The 23,521-nt window shown below is 39.3% G+C and overlaps 1 protein-coding gene across 1 annotated transcript in view; it reads left to right on the forward strand.

The window, feature by feature from the left end:
* The window catches only part of MTA1 (metastasis associated 1), a 90,643-nt gene that overhangs the window by 56,303 nt on the left and 10,819 nt on the right, over positions 1 to 23,521 (forward strand). The window contains exons 14-20 of the mRNA XM_085300297.1: positions 6,080 to 6,195; positions 7,026 to 7,177; positions 8,862 to 9,051; positions 9,452 to 9,541; positions 12,300 to 12,452; positions 13,709 to 13,744; positions 21,061 to 21,072. Coding sequence (XP_085156423.1) covers positions 6,080 to 6,195; positions 7,026 to 7,177; positions 8,862 to 9,051; positions 9,452 to 9,541; positions 12,300 to 12,452; positions 13,709 to 13,744; positions 21,061 to 21,072 — 749 coding nt within the window. The remainder of the gene's footprint in view (positions 1 to 6,079; positions 6,196 to 7,025; positions 7,178 to 8,861; positions 9,052 to 9,451; positions 9,542 to 12,299; positions 12,453 to 13,708; positions 13,745 to 21,060; positions 21,073 to 23,521) is intronic.

Below are 23,521 nucleotides of genomic sequence, written 5' to 3' on the forward strand. Positions count from 1 at the left end.
CACAATGTGATTGGCCTGTAAAGCAAAAGCCAATGAAATTTAGACTGCAGATACAAAAGGATATTGTAGAAGAGAGGGCCTGGTAGGCTTGCTTTTGCTCTAGGATTATAATGGATATAGGGCTTTGTATTTGAAAGGTTACAGTGCTCATTTGATAATGACTGTCTGGAGTGGTATCTTATCCCTCAACGCTGTATCTCAGCAAGATAATTCCTGTTGCAGTCTAGAGAATGTAATCGAATCAGCGACTTCCCTCTGTACTTCAGAGAAGACTTCTGTTTCTTCCCATGTGCTTGCTATTGCTGTCTCTGCCTTTGATTTCTAGTCCCAGTAACTTTTAAGAATAATAAGCAAAACAATAGAAGCAGCCTTCAAAGGCTATTTTTCATCTCATGTGCATGTTATACTGTGAAAAATAACAGCTYTAGGTAAAGCTCCATAGCTTATCATTCTAAGCCTGATAGTGTGCTTCTGATTTATAGTATGGGTAACGGAGGCACGGAGAAGCCGCATGCCTTGTGCTGGGTCATGCAAGTGATTTGACTTGAGAGCCTCAGGTCCTAAACCAGCATCCTAGCTCTTAGACAAACATTTCTGTTCTCCTTCTGAGAAGAGCCCATGGCTTTGAGACAGACATCTGCACTAGATACAGTGCAGCCCAAYGTTTGTATGTGTGAGTTTGTAAAGCATCTGTAAGGATGAAAAGCACTTACAGGCTTTTCTGGTGAGAAGAAAAGGTATAAAATAAGCTGAATTCTGTATTCAGGGAATAGTGAAAAATCTCTTGATTAGTTTCTGTAACAGTTTCTGTTTCAGTGGGAGTGGTGTTTAAAGAAGTAGCAGAATTCTGAATGCACAAAAAGATTTGTGTTCGTTACACTTCATCTTGTCATCTACTGGGGCAAATGCAGGGCTTGGAGAATTTTCTATCTGCAGATGTGATCTCAGTCTCCTTCTCCTAGTATTTACTCAAATTCATTCTTCAGTCTATTGTTTAAGTCATGTTCTGGTTTTACTAGTCTTATGGGCATCATGCTTCAGAGTTGCTTGCTTCTTTTTGATAATGATCTTGTTGTTTAGCTGGTTCTTTTTGAGATTAGGATAGTTGCAAATCATGAAAGTTGAGAGATGCAATTTTGCATGGCTTTTCTTTCTTTCGCTTTGTAGGTCTAAATGGTATCAGAATGGGTAAGAATACCAAGGGAAGAACACTAGGGATCCCTAGTTTTCAAAATATATTGATGTAACCTGAAATCTGCAGATGAAAATTAAAACACTATTTGCAATATYTTATCTGAGAATCTCAGCGCATTTTTCACGACCTGTAAATTCTGTCTTGTAAACTTGTGTAAAGTAGGGAAATATTTACCTTCCCCCCCCCCTTTTTAATTAAACTAATAGGGAAACTGAAGAAATAGGTCAAAGTATTGGACAAGTGCAAGGGGAGACCGTTTTACACGTTGAAGATAATTCCCATACATGTTTCTTTGTGCCTGAGGAACAAGTCTTTTCCTTTCCTGTTTAATTGTACAGAGGTCCATTATAACGTGGAAGCTTACCAGAAGTATAATCCTGTTCTTTCTTTATGTAGCTCTGATAGAGCAGCAGTCTTTGTGCTATGGAGAAAGCTTTCTGTTTTCAGAAAGTACTGTTTAGCAGTCCTGTTCTAAGAAGTCAGTATTTATGCTACTTTGGACTGTTGTGATGAGAACTCGCCTCTCTGCTGTCTGCGTAAGGAATTCAGATGCTTGAATTAGATACCTAAGGGTAGATGGCATTAGATGTTCCTTAGAAAGGATAAAAAGTTGTTCTATTTCTGAGATTTTATTTCTTAATTGCTCTTTTGCATCTATTACCACTGTGGCTGCCTGAATAACTGGAATCATGCATTGATTATATTAAACTTGCAATGCTTTTAAAGCTACTAAAACAAAATTTATCATTGCACTGTGGATCAAATGCTAGTAGTGAGTCATGTAGTAAAAAGTTTKCAGCATTCTGCATAGTTCAGGATTGTCTTCACATTGATTGGGGTTTTTTGAGCAGGCTTTCAGTCCATAATAGTTGGTTTCCAGGGCCTTCTTTCTGCATGTGCCTTTTCATCTTAATCTCTTTAGTTGAGACTGATCTCYAGCATAATACAGCCTAGAAATTTGTGCTTCGTGATCTCTGTGTCTAGCATAATCGAGTACTCCATTGCAGTTGAAATTTGTTTAAAAGGCTTCCAAACTTGAGATAATAACTAGAAATGATAGTTTACCACACCATCAGTCTTCTCACTACCTTATTTGTATCTCTTACTTCATTAATTGCCTAATGATTCATTCAGTTATTCATCTAATTCTCATGTTAATTACCCTAGCAGGCTTTGAAATCAAACAAGTTTAACAAATTGTCAACAGTCGAGAACTGTTTGCTTGTGATGTGATGACAAGAGTAGCTGCCTAAATTCTTCTATAACTGCAGTTGTGAAACTTTGCTTTGGGGCAAGAGACTTTCTGGTGCTTGCTACTGCAGCTATGTTAATTTGTGTTCCAAAATCCTGAAGTGAAGTTACTGTTGCAGCTACACTGTGGTCATCTCTGATCAGCTTTCATCCACGCATCACTTCCATTTGTTTGCAATATCTGTTTCGTAAGGGTGGACTGAGAGGACAATGGCRTCTGGCCATTGCCTTTCTACACATCTTAGCATTTTGGGTGTGCATGTCAATGCACGCAGTCTTATTCTCAACTAATTGTATACAGCTACGTGCATCTGGACTTTTGGGTGTGCTGCTCAAATACAGGATCTCTTTGTGTTTCATTGAAACATGCTTTGCTGATGGATTTCAGGCTCTTTTACTGCTGGTGAAGAAGGGCAGCAGCGTGCCTGAGGTGAAGTTGTAGGACCTGGAGTGGAGCCTTAGTTTTCTGTGCTTCAGTCCGTTGAGCAACACTGCTTGCAGTAGTGTGCATCTGTGGTGGTCATTTGTTTTAGAGAATCTTAGTAGTATTTGCCGATGGAGATTGCTGGTGAATCATAGGCAAAGGTTGTCCTGCAGTAGTTACTGCAGTGACATACCAAGAGCAGTACTAGGTGTCATGAATGTACTGCACTTCAACTTGCCCTTCGTTAAATTATGTCTGCAAATCTCATGCCATCTGTGGCGTCAACACCTCATGCACTCTGCCAATAACCCTGAAACACTTTAATCCTTGTAGGAGCCAGGCAAATTAATACACAAAACAAGAAAACCTAATCAGGCTTGCTAATCTAAATGCCTGTACTGGTTGGAGTTGTTTTTCTCTACTTTTTTTCGGGGGCTGCTCAATGCACTGGAAGAACAAACTATTTATAGTGTTTGTGTACCACTAAGCCTTCTAAGCTATTTCTTCCACCCTCAGCTTTACAGGGAGGAGCAACATCTGAATGCTATCTGAAATTTTTCCTGGACTGAGCAAATACTCTTACCTCCTTGTGTGGTGTGTGTGGTCTTTTTAGGTCATTTATAGCAGAATCTATTCTGTCTCTATAAAAACAGTGCTTTACCAAGCTCTATATCTCAGTATGAGAAAGAGGATCTTCTAGCTTCTAGTGCAGCTTAAGCTTTCAGTTTGAGTTCGATTTTATTCTGAAGCTGCACGGTCCAGTTGTCTTCCGAAATCAGTCACGTGGGGCTCCTTTCRGTGGTCATTTCTGAGAATTTGAAACCTAATACTGATGCTATGTTAGAAAGAAAGTAATTTGGCCATTTCTCCACAGTGCTGTTTTTGCAGCACTAATYAGAGTGAGGAGTAATAAATACTCTGGGTTACTGAAATCAATATGACTCCTGTGTCAGTGTGCAATGAATGTGCAAGAAGGTGCATTTTTGTAAAACTATTCTATAGAGCCCACTCTAAGATATTTCTGCTTGAATATGTGTATTCCAAATCATGGGTTTATCACTTGGAAGTAGAAGGAATATGCCTGCTGCCTTCAGTCTTCAGGTAGGAGAACAGTGAAACACACATGGATGTAGAATTTTGGCTCAGGCTCAGAAGTTACCACCAAGTGCCACCTTTTTTTTTTTTTTTTTTTTTTAAATTTATTTTTGTAAGCCAAGCTCCTAAGAGCAATTTGGAGTCAGTTGGGTAGTTTTTTGTTTTTTTTAAATCTCCTTGTGTATTTTCATCTCTCAAGTTTCTTGTGTGACCTTCCCCCATCTTCTCCATCTCTGCAGTAGTGTTTCTCTGTGCCTCCTATTCCATCCCATGCTAAGTTTCTTTTGTATGTCTCCTTGTCCCCCCCTCAGATACTTTTTTTTTTTTTTTTTGCAGAGGTGTTATACTCTTCCGTTCTGCTCTTTCTCTGCCAGAGATTTGTTTGCCCTTCTGATTTCAGCTCTTGCCAGTAGCTTTCTTTTTGAGTCAACATTTTAACAGAGTATAGGGAGGAGCTGAGATGGTTCTAATGTTACATGTACTAATGACAACGGTTGATGGATCTTCTGCTCYGCAGATGTTAAGCTTTCAGACTTTGTCCAACTGGCAGAAGCCTAAATGCTTTCCAGCAGAATTGCAGATCATAGTTTAAGGACTTGTCAGAAGGTTTATATTCAATATTTTTTTTTCTGGGTGCCTTGGAAGTTATCTACTTACTTTTTCTCCCTTCCTGCTTCTCTTCCATCTTCCTGAGAACTTGTGAGCCACAGCTTTAAACTGCTCTTACTGATTGAAGACTGTGCAGAGCTAACAGTTCTAAACCAATTTTCTAGTTCTCTCCCTAGCTGCTAGGACTCACACTTTTTGCTAGAGCCTTAAATGTCTTTGTAGAATTGATCATATGAGGTGTTCCCAAGTTTTATGTCATGGAAAAATATCCCTGTGATGGAAAGTCAGATTTTTGGATTGTTATTTTTCATATTCAGCTACAGCTATGGCTACAAAGTCCTCTGAACTGTAATAAAAATCCTAAAAAAATTCTGTTTTGAGAAGGTGAGAAAGATGGTGTGGAGTAAGGAAGTGTTGCCTCTCTTGCGGGCCTTGGGAAAGGAAGCTTGGTGAGATGAGATGACTCAGCTCCTGTATGCCCGTGGCTTTGGGCAGAGCTGGAACTAGAGCTCAGGTCTCATCTGAAACATGCTTTCCTGAGAGTGATGTCTTGTGCGCTAAGAGCGCTGAATCCCTCAGGCTCTGCTTGTGGAGAACCTTGTCCTGTTGAGCTGTACAGATTCTTGGCCTGTTAGGATCTCATCCTGCCATTTGAGGACTCCTTTGTAAACACGATGGTGTTTTATGTATATGAGGTAATAAGAGGTTGACATTTTACTTGAAAGAGATTGCTTAGAATCTCTTTGAGTTGCTTTGAGTTTCTAAGTTTCAAAGGCTTCTTATGCACAAAACTTCCACAATTTAATAGCAAGAATGCACCCACTGGGTCACAGGCTTTTATCTGGTGACTGGCAAGGTCCAGATGCTTCAGCCTTTTCAGCTGCATGACTGGACCTGTTGAGTAAGCGCAGCAGGCAAACATCTGTGTGCATATGCTGGATCAAAGATTTTGCCTGATGTCTTGGCTGTGCTTGCAGGAATTGTGGGCCACGTGAGACAAGCCTTTGCGGTAAGATAATGTGGAAATATTTACGTGACTGTAATCTAGGGTAGCCTTTCCCTGAACAAGGAGGGAGTTGGCCTTTCCCTGCCTACCTTTTCTGCTCCTTTATCCCTTTCTTCTTTTTGAAGATTTAAGTGAAATATCCCTCATATTGAGAGGTAGATAGGATCCTTTTGTCACCTAGATTAGAGTGCCTGGGGTTACAGCTGAGATACCAACCTGATCTCTGTGGCTTGCTTTTTTTTTTTTTTTTTTTTTAATTGATTTTGGATTCCTGAAAGTTGCTTCTAATACAATATGAACATCAGAAAATGTACTTGTGGAAATCAGATTCCTGGTAAGTAAGGCTTCTTATTTTGGAAGCTGTAGGATAAAAGAAAGTCAATATTCAACTTCAGCCTTTTGGGCCTTTTTTATTTTATTTTTTATTTTTTTAAAAAGTCCCATAAGAAATTGCATGCCTCAATTAATGTTTGTCCTCCTTTTTGCTTTGTGTTTTAAGTAACAAGCCAAACCCCAACCAGATCAATGTAAATAATGTCAAACCAGGAGTGGTAAATGGTACTGGAGTGCAGGCACAGAACACGGGAGCAGGACGGGCCTGTGAAAGCTGTTATAGTAAGTGACATGCAAATGTAGCAGTTGTACATAGAGAATACAAGTACTGTACTGCAAACTGTAAAATAAAAAGTTTGTAGTGGTGGGAGGGTGGGAGAAAAGGCTTTTGGGGGAGGGACATGCAGAATTTGATATAACAGGATTTAAGTAAAGCTTTTCTGAAGTTACTGATGTGATGTTGGTAAATGTAATTGCAAGTGCTTGGGGAACTAGTAAATGTCCTGCATAATTGCAGGTGGCTACTGACTAAAGACTTTGGCTGAAGTGTGAGCTTTACAATTTTTTTCCACAACTTTTGTGTAGAGTGTAAATTATATTTATTTGTATTTGAACTGCTGTCTCCTGTTAGTATGCTGAGTTCTAATGCTCGTCTTCCTTAACGGAGAGCCTTCAGCTGTGCTGGAATGTACAATTGTTTGAGGAGTCAAGTCAAAAACTTATTTTACCTTCTTTAGATGTAAAATCAATGTATGAGGACTTTCTGAAGAGAATCTCCTTCCCCCTATGCTGCGGAGAAATTGTTTATGGGTTTTCCAAGATGGGCTTTTAGCTTCAATGGCAGGAAATTTTTTTCATCCTGTTGCTTGTTTTTTTTTTACTACTCTTATTTTAAGATGTGTAACTAATTTTGCTGAAATCGCAAAACRTTTTACAGTGGTGATGACAAGGAAGGCCATCATCAGGTCTAAGGTCTGTTTTGAGCTTTGCACTGTCTTTATGGGTTTTTTGTTTGTTCGGGGGGTTTTTTTGGTGATAGTTCTAGAGAGAATAAGTTCTGAAAAGTGATCCTGTTTAAGGATAAATATAATTTTCACCTTTGTTATCTCTAGCCACACAGTCTTACCAGTGGTATTCTTGGGGTCCCCCTAACATGCAGTGTCGCCTCTGTGCATCCTGTTGGACGTACTGGAAGAAATACGGTGGCTTGAAAATGCCAACACGGTTAGATGGAGAGAGACCAGGACCAAACCGCAATAATTTGGTAGGTATCATGAAAGTAGACTATTCAGTACTCTTATTCAGGAGGTTAGGTGCACTATCATATATAATTAATTACTCGCTATTCTTAAATTTAACAAAACAAAAAGAATACCTTCAACTCCCATTGTTGTCCTTGGATTTGATATTTCATGATCTAGTATGGATCTAGACCTGTAAAAGCTGGCACATTAGCTTTGGTTGTATATAATTTGTTGCCCAGGACTGCCYAGAGAAGAAACATTCTTTGTTTAGCAAACAAGCCTTCAAATACTTAGGATAATTTAATGAAGATAGGAAAAGTTGGAAAAACAGCCAGTGTTTCTGGGTATTCTGATTCCTCAGTCTTAGCTGTACGGAGAAGAGGATTGTTTTTTTGTTGTTTTTTTTTTGTTTGTTTTTTTCTATAAAGAAATTCATTATTTCCTGCAAGTTATTCCCTTCCCCAAGGCACATTCAAAATTAGCTATCCCAAATAGCTAGTAGCTTTGAGAGATCCCTTAACTTGTTTCTCTACTTCATCTTATTTTTTAAATTAATCCTTCTCTCTTTTGTATCGATCTTCAGTAAGCATTGTATGACTTCCACTCTTTTCCCTCATTCCTCCCACTTAAATTAAGAAAACTGTCACAATTTTTCTGAATTTGAAAGTCCAGTCTTGGAGCATCATCTGTTGGGCTGGTGGGAAAGTGCAGCTGCCTTACGTGTGCAGAAGGATATGGCACAGTGAATTTTGCTCTCAGATTCTTTCCCTCCTCTCTCCCAGTCTTTACTTCCTGCCATTCTCTTTCTACTCCTTCTTTCTCTCAGCCACGCTCCTTTCCAGGCTTCTGTGTGCCCTCTGGAGCTACTTAATTGTGGAATTAGCTGCCTGCTTTTGTCAACCCTATAACTCTTGTTACTTAAAAATAGTGTTACATAACCTGAGAAGGGAAAACCTGRTTCTCCCCAAAGTGAAATTTTCTCCCATTTCTCAGTTAACAAGATACTACTTCACTGGCCTAGCTGCTTTTCATGAAAAAGATGCTGCTTTTAATTTTTTCTAGTAGATAAATACCTTTCAGAATTACTCTTTATGTGCAATGGTTATTCAACAACTCTATATGCATAATTCATTGAGCTCAAAGCAAGAATTAATAGGAACTTCTGTTCTGAGGCAAAAACTTTCTGGCAAACTGTAGTAGTCTACTTTGGGAAGTCAGGTTTTGATGTCTATTTTTGGCCATACATTTACCTTCCATTTTCCCTCTCCCACCTGYAAATGGCTTGTAAGCAGTTTGCATGATGTATGAAGAGCAACTCTAAGCAATTGAAGTCTGAGAGTCTTTCTGTTAATGCTCTTTAGCACAAAATCATCAGCTAACTTCGTTAGGTCTGGCTTTTGGATCTCTGCTTTGAGGTTTTGGGATGGCACAGAAACAAATACTTCCCTTTGAAGAGAAAACATTAATCTTCACTTTATTCTTCGAGGCATTTTGGAAGAAAATGCCAAATGCTGATGGCAAGACTTGGGGAATGAGGAAGAGCTGAGCTGTGCTGAAGATATTTTCATCTGTGATATTGTTTCTGTTTTTATATCTGTGAAACAGTGGTTGAAAATGATTTTATGTGATGTTATCTCTGTTCTAAAAATGACATTTTAGTAATTATTTTTGTTAGAAATTGTATTTATTTTTCTTTTCAATYAGAGTCCTCACGGTGTGCCAGTGCGAAACAGTGGGAGCCCCAAGTTTGCCATGAAGACACGACAAGCTTTCTATCTCCATACAACCAAACTGACAAGAATCGCCAGACGTTTATGTCGAGATATCTTGCGCCCTTGGCATGCTGCACGACATCCCTATCTGCCTATTAACAGTGCAGCAATCAAAGCAGAATGTGAGTGGTAGTGCAGCTGGGCTCTTCCTCACAGAGGAAAGGAAAAAGTATCTGAGATTCCCTTCTTATGAAGTTTGAGTTGTACCTTCTGGAGATACTCTTGCTCATAACTGGTGGTCAAACAATAACTAGCTGTACTTGTAGACTMCTCTAACTGATTGCAGGTTACAGGCTATTTTCAAATTTCACTGAAAATTCACGAGTTGAGTTGTTTGTTTTAAAGTATCGCTTGTTTGCTAAAACAYGTAGCATTCAGCTGCATTTGTATTTTACTGCCAAGACATGCTTGCAGTCTGTGAATATTCCTTTTGACAGAAAAGCTCTTTCAGAAGAGTTAATTTAGTCTTACTGTAATATCTAAATGCCTTTACCTTCTTAATTATTTTTCCTTGTTTTACAGGCACAGCACGTTTACCGGAGGCATCAGAAAACCCACTGCTATTAAAGCAAGTGGTTCGAAAGCCTTTAGAAGCAGTACTCCGTTATTTAGGTATCTAAAACAAACAAACCAAACAAAAATCCTACTTGCTAAGTCTACCAACAATTTCTTTTTCCATTTTGTTTTAGATTCAGACGCTGGTTGCTGGATTAAAAGAACATTCTGTTCTCAAAATTTTTCTAGAGCTGTGTGTGGGGGAGGGCAGGGTTTCTGTCTTTAAATCTGCTACTGTGAGATAGAGCTCAAAATTGCTTCCTCCCTTTCCCAYAAATTTCTTATTTCTCCTTTTCATACGTAATTTGACAGTCCTAGTGGCTCAGCAATGCACTGTTGCTTGCTGACCTGTATGAGAAACCTTTTCAAGTGAGGGGATGAACAATCTACTTYTGTCCCCGATGTATATGACAAGTGGGTATCTGCTGACAGAAGTATGAAGTCTTTAGGAAACAATTGGCCAGTCTATGGTTTCAGTACTAGGCCGTCTGGAAGCATCTCAGGTTTAGGAGATCATGGTGTCCCACATATCTTAAATCAAGTGGTGGCTGTTTCTGTATTGGAGCTAGACTGGGCATACGCTTCTGTTGTTCTTCACTTTCATCTTGGTTTTTTTGTTGTTGTTGTTTTTGTTTTGTTTTGTTTTTGTTTAACTTTTTTTTGAGGACTTGGACCTCTTGTTACAGCTCAGCTGACAGTACTTGAGTACCTCTGTCTGAGGACCTAAGTCCAAGCTCTAGATGTTCAAGCTGAACTCAAGAGCGGGTAGATCATCTATCTGTTCTCTTTGATGTCTCTCTGGGAATGTAATTATACACTAATTTGCAGCACAGTACTAATTAGACAGCGACCACTTGTTTTAGTGAGAGGAAAAAGTCTCATGAGTGGGCTGTAAAATAAAGTATTGAAATTGAGTACATTAATGGACATCTTAAATATGGTACAGATTGTTTGCATGAAGATCCCCTCACTTGATCAGGATTTAGTATAGTAGCARAGTACAATCATGACCTTTTTGATCTTTATTGAAAATAATTATTACTGTACTGTATCCTTATGCAATAGAAGTAGGAAAATACAATATTTTGATGGAAAGCATGTGCAAGGCCTTATGCCTTGCATCACTTCAAAATAACCCCCTTTAAACCCATTCCTTCAGTATCTTCCTTTTGTTATTATTTTTGTAGATAATGTGAACTTCAAGTCCAGCCACTTTAAGCCTCACGTGGGCTGACTATATCTGGTTGCARTTGAGGCCAGGGGAAACTGGTTTCTGCTGAAGCAGTTCATTAACTTGTAATGTTTTTTGTTAGTGGTTTAAAGTGAGTGAGGACATCACACTGTTTCTGATTGGATAGCTGGGGGCCATGGTGATTTTTTTTTTTTTAAACTTCTGTACCTTTACATGGTGTCTTCTGCTGGTGCTGGCTTGCATCTGTCAGGCTTGCCAACAAGCTTAAAAAAAAGGATTTAAGTGCTTTAAGACTTTTATAGTGCAGTCACCTTGGCTGGAGACACATCCATTACTGGGAACCTAGTTAGAGAAGGTTACGGAGTTAACGGTCTCCCAGGTCAATGTAGCCCATCTTGTAGCTTTGAAACAGAGAATGTGAGCACGTGATCTTTCGGTACAAAATCATCCGGTTCAGCAGTGAGGTATTCCAGCTCTCCTGACTTTGCAGTCTGTGGTGAGAGAGAGCTAGCATGAACACTTTCTTGGCTCAGATACAGAGGTAGCAGGTTTCCAGTAAATAGTAAAAATGAATGTCTGTAGTGGTAGAAATTTACTTTGCATTCATTTGTAGTCATATAAATATTTCTATCAATTTCGCTGGTGCTGCTGATTTSTTACAGAGATACCCTGAAGATGTAGTTTTAGGATGTTAGAGCAGARTGTAAGATGAATCTAACAGTAAGCTAGCTTGGAGAGTAGTGCTTTGAACACTCCCTTCTTAACAAGGAGATTGATTGCCTTTTTACCCTAATAAGAAGCACCAGAGTTAATCTTACGTTTGTCTGAATATTTTGATGAAATATTTTAAGGTTCAGTGTCTTATTAAATGTTATCTGCTGTTTCAATGTTGACTTTTACTTAAAATACTGTGTACTAATAAGATACCCAAAGGCTTACCAATCTCTAGTGCGTAGTGCAACAAAATAAAGCCAATAAAAGGACAAGTTTTGCTGTTGAATAAACTCTTGCTTTTAACAATTGCACAGAATGTAATGGTAGACTACTTTGAAATTTAGCTGAGAGTAAATTCAGTAGTGCTGTGTCAGACTTTCTGGCTACTAAGCTGGGAGAAGGGAGTGGAGGGTAGCTGATGGAGTGGAGAGAACACAGATGAGTTTTTGGAGGAGTCATGCTCTGTGCTCTTCAAGTTAACTGGGACTCTCTGATTAGGGCTGAGGTGGAGCCACTCTTAAGTTCCCATTTCCTGTTGCTTGTAACTTTTCCCCAGAAATTATGCCACAGGATTGGAAAATAAAATTTTAGAAATAAAGTATGTTTTTTTTTCTTACCTCTTATTTTAGAATAATGATATGTTACATGTGTGACATATCGTATCAAGCTGAATGTTATGATGTTACTTAAAACATACTTAGTATGGTGAATTTCTTAAGTCTATATAGCTGTATGTGAATATTAGTCTTCAGTCAAAATTAGGGTCAAATTCAGAAAAGAGAGTTGAGAAATAGTTTGTATATAAGGGGAGGTGAGGTGTACTTTGTCACCTTGAAAGTTTACAGGTTGTTTTCAGACTTAAAATTACAGTATGTTCACTAACGAAAAGAAAACTCTGCTTTTTCTCAGAGTCTCATCCATGTCCTCCGAAACCAGATCCTGCAAAGAGTTTGTCCAGTTCTCTCAACAATCTGACGCCTGCTAAGTTTACACCTGTCATTAATAATGGGTCCCCGACTATCCTGGGAAAAAGAAGTTATGAACAACACAATGGAATGGATGGTAAATATTTTTCTGCAAAATGTATATGTCTATATAGGCTCTTATCTTTTTAGTATACAAGGAGATAACTTAAAACTGTTTAGGCCCTAATAAAAATTCAGAGCTTCTTATTCTCAAGGTTTTTAATTTTTTCCTCTTGCAAAAGTTGCATGTTCCATTTTTATTTTTGAGTGTGCACATGTGATGTGTACTGTCTGGGTGGTGCATGGATGTAGACTTGCTGTGCTAGTGAAACTGTCTGGCTTGACCAGCCTTGCAAACTGGACAATTCAAGATCGAAACTTCCCTTCAATTTTTAAATGAGTAATATGAAAAAAAAACTTGAAAGCTGTTTCCAGTGATGTTTCATTTTTCTTTCGAGGCTTACTGCTTTTAACCTTGTGGGTAGTAGCTGTGCAGTTCCCAGGTGGCTTTGCAACCTTTAGATCTCCTGGGTTTCAGCAAAGCTGCCAGAGGCTGTGTTGCACTGAGAAAGGCAGCTACTGCTCAGCTGAGGGAGGCAGGATCCAGTGCTGGATTTGGCATGTCATCAACCTGCTCCTGCCTTGCTCAAGAAGAGCAGTTGCTTTTGTTGGCCCTGTCATGAGAACCTCGTGCAGTAGAGGTTGGGCTTCATCTCTTCAAGGACAAAAGGCAGTGGGAGAGGTGTTTGAAGTGGGAGGCAGAAGCGAAGTGTTCCTGGCAKGGGTTCCAGGGCTCTGTTCTGAAGAGCTGCTGTAGCCTCAGAATGCCAGAGAAGAAATTGCAATCTATTTCTCAGATGAGGATGAAAGGACCTGTTCAAATGGTCTTAACAGGAATAAAAACATCTGTTTTTTTTAAAGGAGAGGATAGCTCTCCATAGCAGAGGAATGGAACCATTATTTTAACAGTGACTGTGGGGTAGGGAGGGAAATAAAATCTCCTTCCTCTCGGGAGTGAACAAAAGCTGAATTACATTATCTTACAGACTTTTTCTTGGAGGGAAAACACATTCTGTCCTGCTGTGTCTTATTCCTGTAGACTTAAGCTGTCGTAGTGGAGTAAAATCACAATGATTGATTTTTTTATTTTATTTTATTTTTTGGATACAGCTGAACAGAATCTTCCTCATTTTTTACATTTAATTTTAACTTTATATGTGGCTTGTCTGAAGCATATTGTGACCATTTGATATCTTATTGTTTGTGCTGTAACATTAAGAACTTTTTAAACTGCTGCTGTTCAGGTTGCTGATGTGATGTTTTTCTCTTTTCTGTTCACTTGTGCTCTGTCAGGCAACATGAAGAAGCGCCTGTTGATGCCTAGCAGGGGTAAGACCTTGAAGCTGCGCTCAGCTTATGCTAGGAGAGAGATTTTTTGCTTTTTTTTGCCTCTTTTTTTTTTTTTCTTGTTTCATCTGCTGGCTTGTCTGTGCTTTGTGGCTAATGATTCTGTGTGCACATTCTGTGTTGATGTCTAAGTGTTCCTTGGGTAACCATTCTACCTGTGGTTATGCTGCTCATCTGCCAGGCTTTTCATGTGCAGACAAGCTGTACAACCGTATTAACRCAAAGAAGGGATATTCGGAGTTGATTAGTAAATTCACATTTGCACAGCAATTAGCTAGCAGTTTTGTAAAACTACTGAAACTTGAGATGGTTGATTTGAACGTAGATAGTGTTTCACTTTAGCTTTTTTTAATCAAAATTTTATATGTCCTGCACTAATTTAAATTTACAAAATTTGACCAAAAGAGAAAGGAGACAGTATTCATGTCAAGTCTTAGGTTCAAGCCTCAGTATTTTCCATTGGGTCAGATCTTACGGAATGTGGAACCACACATTTTTCTACATGCAGTAGAAATCAATGGCTTTAAACTTCCACCGGGGGAAGGGAAGGGAAATGGTTTTGACAAAAGAGTAGTCCTGGGAAATTTTGGTTTGGGATAATGCAGAAAATGTATCCATCAGAAATGCATGTAATGTTGCTTTGCCAAATTTGGCAAAGCAGTCCATTTGTGAATAGTTAGGGTATAAAGATGTCAATATGAAACAGGCAAGCACAATAACTTAGGTTTATGTGTTAACATTAGATGACCCACACTGCATGCCCTAATGTTTTAAGCTTTGTGTTTAACAGCTGAGGCAGTGGCTGGCTATTATCTATATTTACATGCATGCATATGTAAATGCATGCAGAAAGTACAATAAAGATGAGGACAGTGCTGTTGCTCTCTTGGCAATATATACTTTGATACTGTGTTGCTGAGTTTTAAATGTCACTTTTAACATTCTTGTTTGGGGAAAAATAACAAAATTCTTCTGAGTCCTCTATTTAGTGAGTGTGGCTTCCTCAGCAGCTTTGTCCAGTATTAGTGGAAACAGCTGCAGAGTAGCTCTCTGAATTTCCACAGCTCCTAAAAAGTATATGCGTATGGTCATGCCTGCTGTTCCCTGCTGAACATCCTCATCAGCAAGGGGCCTGCTGAGTCACCTGGCACATTACACACTCCTGAAGCTCTAAAATGTTGTGGCCCAAAGAAGGAAAGTGGAAGAGGAACTGACCCTTTCCCCCAGGCACTCTGTGTGAAGTGCTGGATTTGGTAACCTGATAACATGTGCTTCTGGAGGTGGAGAATTTCTGTTGTGATGGCAGTGTTGTAAGGTATCTGCTTGCTGGTGTACCTGTTTTATTAGATATATTGCAGTGATAACTGATGCTAGAGAAGTTTGCAAAAAGATGTTAGTGAAATACCTGTTCAGGCTGCTCAGAATATGTGGGGTTTTGCAGTGTACGTGAAGTTGTGCAGGGGCAGGCTCTGAGTGCCTACTGCCTATCTACTGTCTGTTCTTAACCAGTTGTGGAAAGACCCAGAGCATTAACTGGTCCTATAACTGCTAAGTAGCTCAACATAGTTCAGTCTCAGAACTTGTTTGCCTCCTTGGGCCCTGAGTGTTAATTGCATGTTCTTGCGAGTATTTAGTGGCTGAGTTTTAGTTGCGAGTGGAAAGTGTTTGTGATGCTACACCTTGCCATCTCTGGAGTATTTTCTGACTCTGGGTTGCTGTAGGCTTCACCAAGGTGGAGCAGGAGAGGAACCACCTGCAAGGAAACAAGGTTTAAAGAATTTGCATCATGATGTGCTGGGCATGAGAAAACAGATGGTGGATGTTTGATAGAGCTATTCCTGGCCTGGAGCCAGTTTGTGTCAGTGTGACTTGGAGCACAAGTTCCTGTAGCTTGGCACATGAGGCTGGCATTTGAGCCCTAGCTGGTAAGGCTTGCTGGCTAGGGCATGGATAGCTAATGTCTCTTTTCTGTGCTGTGCTAGAATTGGGAATGTGCTGCTGAAGCTCCTCCATGCCTCTGGATGGAGTTACATAGACTTATTAGTTGGAGGGGCTGCTCATGGAAGGGAGGGGAGGTGTTGAAAGCTTTTTGGTGCTGGACTATTCYTTCCAAAGGTGTGAGGAAAGTATCTTGTCCGCTAGAAATTATGACTGGATGCTGAGCAGATGGCATATGATGAGTTTGTAAGAACTGGCCAAAAGGAGAGCTTTAAAGCACTATGAAAGCCAGAGACTGTTTTGCAAGGAATAAGCCTGATATTAGCTAGTATTTTTGCTTAGTGTAAAGTGCTTGGATCCATGTTTATACACAGATATTGGTAGCCAGGTTTCTAAGGAATTTAAACTCCATAGCACCTACCTTCATTTAGAATTGACTATCCAACATTGCTGAAAAATCAAACCATTCATGTAAGTTTTTGCATGCTGCTTCAGGCACCACTGTTGGAAGATTTTCCTCTGAGGCTTTTCCACTCCTTGGCAGCTAGGTTGATGGGTGGTTAGAGTCCAGCCCTCAAAAGTTAACTAATGAAATACCTTGAATGTTCTTGGATAAATGGAAATACAGTTCCTAAATGATTAGTTGTGCCAAGATAACATGTAAGGGTGGAAGGGATGGAGAAAGGAGACCCTCTAGGCTGAGTGCGTATGTGGGTTGATGAACTTGAACTCTCTGTGAAGAGAGGTAGTAACAAGAGCAAAGGAAAGGGTGGAAAAGGGGGATCTTGGTGGTGGGAGATCAAGAAGGAAGAGGAAAGGCAACTGCTGTTGCTGCAGTCTGAGCTAGCAAAACTAATTATGGAAAAGTTAGACGTTGCTGAACTTAAAGAGTATTTTAGAATTTTCCTTTGGAATTTGGTTTGCTTTCATCTCTTGCTRCTATAACTCTTTAACTTTTTTCTTTTTCTGAATCATCTGTGTTTGTCTAACCATGGAGAGATGAATTTTGTCAAGCTTTGAATATGATTTGTCTGGCCAGACACCCAGAGTTTAGGCTTATACTTAAAATTCTAAAGAACAGGAAAATATACTTCATCTCATCTCTCTTCTCTCCTCCTGTTCCACTGTGTAAGAAAGGTGTAATTTTCTTCTGCATTTTTGTTTATTACTTCTCCTTTAAATCTTACAGGGGGCATCATTAGGCGTGCAGTGGCCTTCCTAGCTGTTCTTCAGCTTTAGGCTAGCATGGAAAAATTCCTGMCGATTACTAGTTTTGAAACTTTAAAAGTGCATGGAGTTTCAGAAGCTGTAGAATGCAGTGAGTTGTTCAAAAATTTATTAGTCTATTCTTTTTTTCTTTTTTCCTTCTTCCTCATTTCATTAATGTTCTGGAGCCTGCCTGACAATATTCAATAGAGAGGATGTTTTATGTTTTGGACCCTGGTTACTTTTGTCCACATAGCTATCCAACGTGGGGTCTGTGTGATACTCATTTTGTGCAGATTCCTACGGGGTGGGTGGAGAGAGGGAGCACTGTTGGACTTTGTTCTCTCTTGCACCACGTTAGCTTTCATCTAATTGAATTTGTTTCTCAGGGTCATCACATGCACTATAAAAATTGGCAGAAAGAAAGAACATGAACAAGTAGCTAGAATAAAAGGAAGGCTTTTTCCCAGCAGCAAACTTAATGCTGAAATAAAGTGGTGGTGGATCATACTACAAGTAGTATGTTGAAAAATTTGGGAGGGTTCATAGAAGAGCCATGAAAATGGTGAAGGGACTGGAAAAYGCACCCTATAACGGAAAATCTTTTATCAAAGAGGAAATTGTAGATGTTTGTCACTGCTGACAGGAGCAGCAGAAATGTGATAATAAAAGGCTTTTAGTCTAGCCAGGAGTGGAATAATAAGCTGTCATAGCCAGAAGGTACGGTAGAAAGACTTACGTTAGAAAAAAGCTGCAAGTTTTTGAATGAGGTTAATTAACTGTTGAAATACCTTGCTTCCACTGCTGGGAATTTCTTAAACAAAATGGAATGATGATCTAATTTAATGTGTTCTGGTTCATTGTTTCTTACCGCCTCTTGAGGAAATATGAATGAACTCCTAGAACTGGAGACATTATAACTTCATCAGCCTAGCATGGCATTAGATTTAATTATCAGGAGATGAGGGTGAAAGTGGAAACACTGCTCTTGATCAAAGACAGCTATGAGGTGGGACTACAGGGAAGTCCTTTGGCACCAGCTATGTAGGAAGCGAGACTTATTTCAAAGGTCTCTTCTGGTTACTTCGACCTTATGTAAAATTTGGTTGTTGCTTTGCGCTTACCTGGTTGCGTTAACTGCATTACAATTCTTCCTTTATCAGTGGTGGCACTGTCTGCCTTTCCAAAGTTGAGAATAACCATCCAAAGGAAGCTTGTCCATCCAGGAATGACTTTAACCAAAAGGGAGCACTGTTAGAATGTGWCTTGGACCTGTTTTCTCTAGATTTGACTGTATCTAGTTAGATCACCAAAACTGGTAGATGCACAGTAGTTGAGCAGTTAGCTATATCTTCTGTGTATTTATATCAGGTTTGGGATTCCTGTGTATGAGAGAACCTGTAGGAGAGTGTCTTCTGGGCAGGATCAAGCTGTACGGAACAGCAGGGGGAGACTGATCCCTGAGCAATGGCAGAATATAAAACTGAGAGCAACTAATTAAAAGAATCTCTGAATGAGCTGGTACCCGAGGCAGTAGCCCGTGACCCTGATGTTGTATACTCTTTCTAGAGGCGATGAAAGCAGCTGGCAAATCAAGAAGGCATAAAAGGTGTAAGGGTAGCCAGCAGGGACATTGTTTCCYGAAAAGCATACAAAACCTGAGGAARGAAGTAGAAAAATAAGGTGAGCATATGCTGAGAAAGTAAATAGTTGAAATAGCTGTAACGTGAACCTCCAGGAGACAGAAGAGAGCTTCCTGTYCTTTGAAGGTGAGACTGTSGTCTGTCCAGTGGAAACAGGTTGCACTCAAGACTGCTAGTAGCAAACATGCTGATGTAGTGATTGTGCAGTTTTGCAGTACTTGAGATAACTATATTGGATGCAGTGTAAACAGACAGCATTAGTGAAGGTTTTAAAAGGATATGTATGAGGGTGGAATTGTTAACAGTRAATCAGTGGTCTATCAGTGGCAGAGGAGTTTGAAAGCTTGTCCGATAATCTTTTTTTTTTTTTTTTTTTGTAAAAATGAATAGATAAAATGACTTCAGCATGCRGAGCAGAACTTGAAATGGAGAGACAGATTTAAAAGAAAAAAGTCAGCCTGCAGTATTGCCTTTTCCATGCTCATGAATTGACCCCAGATCTGAAAATCAATGTGTGCTACATCTGCTTTCAGGATTGGTTAAGAACACAGTAAAGAAGTATTCTGAACCCCAGAGAAACTTRGGTTCCCTGTGGTCAAAAATAAAGCAAGTGTTGAGTAGAACATAGCGTAATCCTATTTTAGGGCAAATTTCTCAAGCATCATGATTGCTTATCAGTTCTTGTTACTTAGATACTAGAAGAAAAGAGCCTCTGTGATTTTACTGGCATGTGATAAAGTAGAATCTCTGAAGTCAGTGTTGCTGAGACTGCAGACAGATGCAGTCATATCCATACGTGGAGTAGCTGTTGTGAACCATTAAAAACAGTACCTGCCTAGTTAACTACTGGAGCTGAGTAAAAAGCTAACTTCCTGGTTTTGTGACAAAAAGGGAGAACAAGGGAGAAAAACAAGCATGGAGATTCACCATATATATTTTTTAAACCCTATGTAAAAGTTGAGAAAAACTTACCTTGTTTCAATTTAGATCATCTTTTTTTAAAATGCTGCTTCAGAAGATCAGTGTGACTTAGAAATTATTGTGGAGGAGTGTCTGTACAAAATGTTTTTGTTTGATAGTTCTGAAACATTTCACAATTTTTTTTGAAAGCTTCTTCCCGCTGAATTTTTTTTAGTTGAATTCCATTGATTTACATTTTTTTGTCAAGCTCAGTTTCTTTAAAGGTGTCTAATTGTGGAATTTGTGCAAATGATAGTTCCATGGGACTGGGAGAGATCTCCTCTCTGTCTTAGACCTGATTTTTGAAAGGCTACTGTGCCCAAAGTGAAGTTGCTTTGAGGTTTAGATCTCTACCTGAGGACTAGACTACAACTTGGTTGTATAATCATGTAACGAATAAGAAGGCATCAGGCCAAGCTGCAGTTGCAGTCTGTGCATGTGCAGGGGTTACTTCCTAGGTATACTCTTTTTTTWAAAAAGAGTGCTGCAATACTGCAACTTCCTTGCTTTTGGTTACATGCCAAAAGTACAGACTATTTCTGAGAATTTTTACCTAGCATTTTATATTCAGTTGTTGAGTGAAAATGTTTTCACTCACCTTCAGCTTAGCCATTATACTCCGKTTGGTTCATTTTGGTATTATGGAGAGAGATCTGGAAACAAGATCAGGAAGAGATGGGCTTTGCAATCTGCAGATCAGCTTAGGAGAAGTATTTAATACATGAGGGATGGCAGCACCTAAGTATGGTGACTGGGTGAGAGTAGAGTGCCTATCCTAATACATAAAGATGCAAATCCTAAACTCATAAGCATAAATGGCATCTGCATGTGTGATACATGTATTTAAGTGGAGTACTCCAAGTTCTAAGACCAGTGGGTTGTGTCTAGCTCCTGTAGTTTGGAACAACAAATCCTAAAGAAGTGAAGTGCATGGTTTTATTGCCTCTCTAATGTGTCACAGCCAGACTAAGGTGGACAGTAGTGATTCACTCAACGCCGAGATAGACAGTAGCTCTTCAATCTGGATGTACCTACCAGAGGGCAGCTACTGCCTTCTTGGCTCATTGCAGTTGGATGTTACTGCCTAGAAAGTATTTGTAGGGTCATTTGAAGTACTCCTAGCATGTGGTCCTGCTTTGCATGAAGAAGACCTCATCTGTGAGACATGATGAAGCAACTAATCAGCTGGTAGACTGAGCATTTTGGGAACTACTATCCAAATCCAACAAGGCTAATGTGGGAAGGTTAGCAGAAAGAGGTGGGTAAAGAACCACAGCTTACTCAAACTGAAAAATCATTTTTGTGGAATTTCACATTTGAAGTTACTGTTTGTTTAATGTTGTCCAAGGTTTATTCATCCAACAGAAATGTGATCACCTCTGTGTTTCATTACAACCAAAACAGTGTGTATTTCTGTATATGTTGCATGGAGCTGGGCTACTGTATTCTGAACTATGTTAACCTTTCCTTTTTTCTTTTTCTTTTTTTTTTCTTTTTTTTCCTTTTTTTTAACCTTACATCTTTTTCCTTTTCCTTTGCGAATCTTGGTAGGAACTTACTTAGGTAAGTAAATTGCAATTTTAACATTGTTTTTACGTACAACAGAATTCTAAGAAAATATTAGTCCAAGTGGTGTTTGGTACAGTTTATGCTCTGCTTGTTACACTTGCATTCGTGGAGGTTTATACTCTACTCATTCATTGTTAGAAGATGGACACTCAATTTCTCTAAGAAAGAGAGGTACTAAAGACTTCTTGTAAGCTTGCAAGAAGTCTGTGTGTGTGTATGTCAACATACACAGACTACTTGCAGTGAACCAGTAATTTAGAGATGAAATCCTTGTTTATCAAGTCTTGTTCATGCATGCGTGTTGCTACTTTTTTCTTTTTTTAATATAGCTCACTCAATGTGATACTGTTGGTATTTTTGTTATGGCTGGGAAGGATGGAATCTCGAGAAGGATTCCTTTTGAAAAATGAAAATGTATATAAAGAGTGTGTGGCTTTTGAAATCACAGCCATGTATTTTAGTAAAGTTTTTATTTAAAACCTGCCAGTTGTGAGAGTATTTGCTAAATTTTCTGTGTTCTTTGCAATTGAAGATGTGCTTATGAATATTTTGTGTATTGCATATTCTGCATGAGACTTCTCATTAGTAAAGAGAAGTAAAATCAAAACAGCCTCTCTGACTAATTGCTTGTTGTCCTGATTGATAAAAAAGATGAATTAGATTCATATGAGATGAAGGAGCTATATTTTTGAGTATAATGGATATGCCAGTTTAGGAACTATAAATTAAACAACTCCAAGATACATTCAGAGACTAGAGGCTGAGCTGCTGCTCTTCCTTCATACTGGGGTCAGCTCAGTACGGACTTCTTGTGCCAAACTATGAAATGGCCTGTAAATATACAGGCAATGCTGTGGATGTTCAGGCATGGAAAGACCTGTATTTGTACCCTAGCAGGAAAGTGGCAATGCTTGGTGCTGCTTCTGCAGCTTCCTGGTGCTTGTTGTAGTAACTTCTTGCAAACTTCCCCATGCTCCAATCTGTTTGGATGGGATACTGCTGAGAATTTGGGCTCTCCTGCTTCTGGCAATGGCAATTGTGTATTGGGGGGAGCTAGAGGAAAAGGAGAGTGCATTTAAGCTGTAGGAGTAATTTTGGAATGGTGCCTCTGAGCTGGCAAGGTTGTCCTGCTGGACTCGCTGCAAGTAGGTTTGAATTGGTAAAAAGGACGCGCATCCGTATCTCAGTCTAACTGGCTCGGATGAGTTGTTTTTCTGCCTGGCCTGGAAGCTGGATCCCACATTTCCACTCTGTGTTACTGGGTGCCAGCAGTTCCTCGCTCCCCCTGTCTTAGTGCATTATGCTTGTTGCTGCCAAATTCATTTATTCGTTTGTTTTGTGAACATCTATTCCTCTGCAACTTTGATGCTTGAGAGTGGTGGGATCCTTAAGCCATAGTAACCTGCTGTGGCTGGGGTTTCTAAGCTAAGATCTCATCCCTAATTGTGCTTACGCTCAGACAAGCTCTGAGGCCTTGATCAAGAGTCAAGGGTTCCTTGGAGGGTTTCACTTAATGTCTCTAATGTGGTTAGTTGTTTTATTGCTGTTGCAGTAACAATGAGGAATTGTCAGTGGTGAAGGAGATTTAGGCTTATCTTCAGATGTACATTTTTTTTACCTTGTCTTCATTGTATCAGTTGGAACTTCCTCCTTATTTAAATGTGTAGAGGAGACTGTCAGGAGGGATTGAAAGATAGCAGGTTTTCTAGGGCCTTGGGTTTTTTTGCTGTAGAACATATTTTTTTAAAAAATCTTCCGTTTTCAGGAAATATTTCAATTTTTTGGCTGCAGAAGACTGGGAAATCCGGTTAGATTCACTGGGGACTGTTACTCTTTGTAGTTTTAATGTTGCTTCTGACACAGAGGTCTGATTTCAAGCAGTTGGACTTTAGACATCATTGAAAAGAATATCTGCACTTGCTTACCTGTGGTGACTTAGACATCTTTCTATAAAATAATATTTTAAGTTGTCTTCTGGTCTAGTACTGGAGCTATAGAGGAGCTGCCAGAGCCCTAATGGATTTTATTCCTGGTTTATACTTATATACTCTTACTTAATATATTATTTTTAACCTGCTTATGGATGCGTGTGAGAAGCTTCTTTTAAACCTTGAATTGTGAAAGTGGAGCAAGCACATTGGGAAGGACTAAGTTTCACATGGTGGGTTGTTTGTCTGTGCCATTCCTTATCCCGAAACTCGGGATCAATTTATTTCTTGGAGGTGCCTGTCTCAGTTCTTGGGCAAGAATCCTTTACTGMMAGTACAGATGCATCCTGTTGGCAGCAAGTTTGAAATGGATTACAGATATTATGCAGTCCCTCTTGCTTCTCCTTTGTGGCCACTGCTGTTGTTTTTTCTTTTTTTATTTTTTTTAAGTATTCATTTAATAACAGTTCTTCAATCACACATCAATTCAGTGTAATGTTTTTTATTGCAAAGCA

Source organism: Rhea americana, unplaced genomic scaffold, assembly GCF_003343005.1.
Source record: "Rhea americana isolate MKP2758 unplaced genomic scaffold, rheAme1 scaffold_162, whole genome shotgun sequence".
In the NCBI taxonomy this organism is placed as follows: Eukaryota; Metazoa; Chordata; class Aves; order Rheiformes; family Rheidae; genus Rhea; species Rhea americana.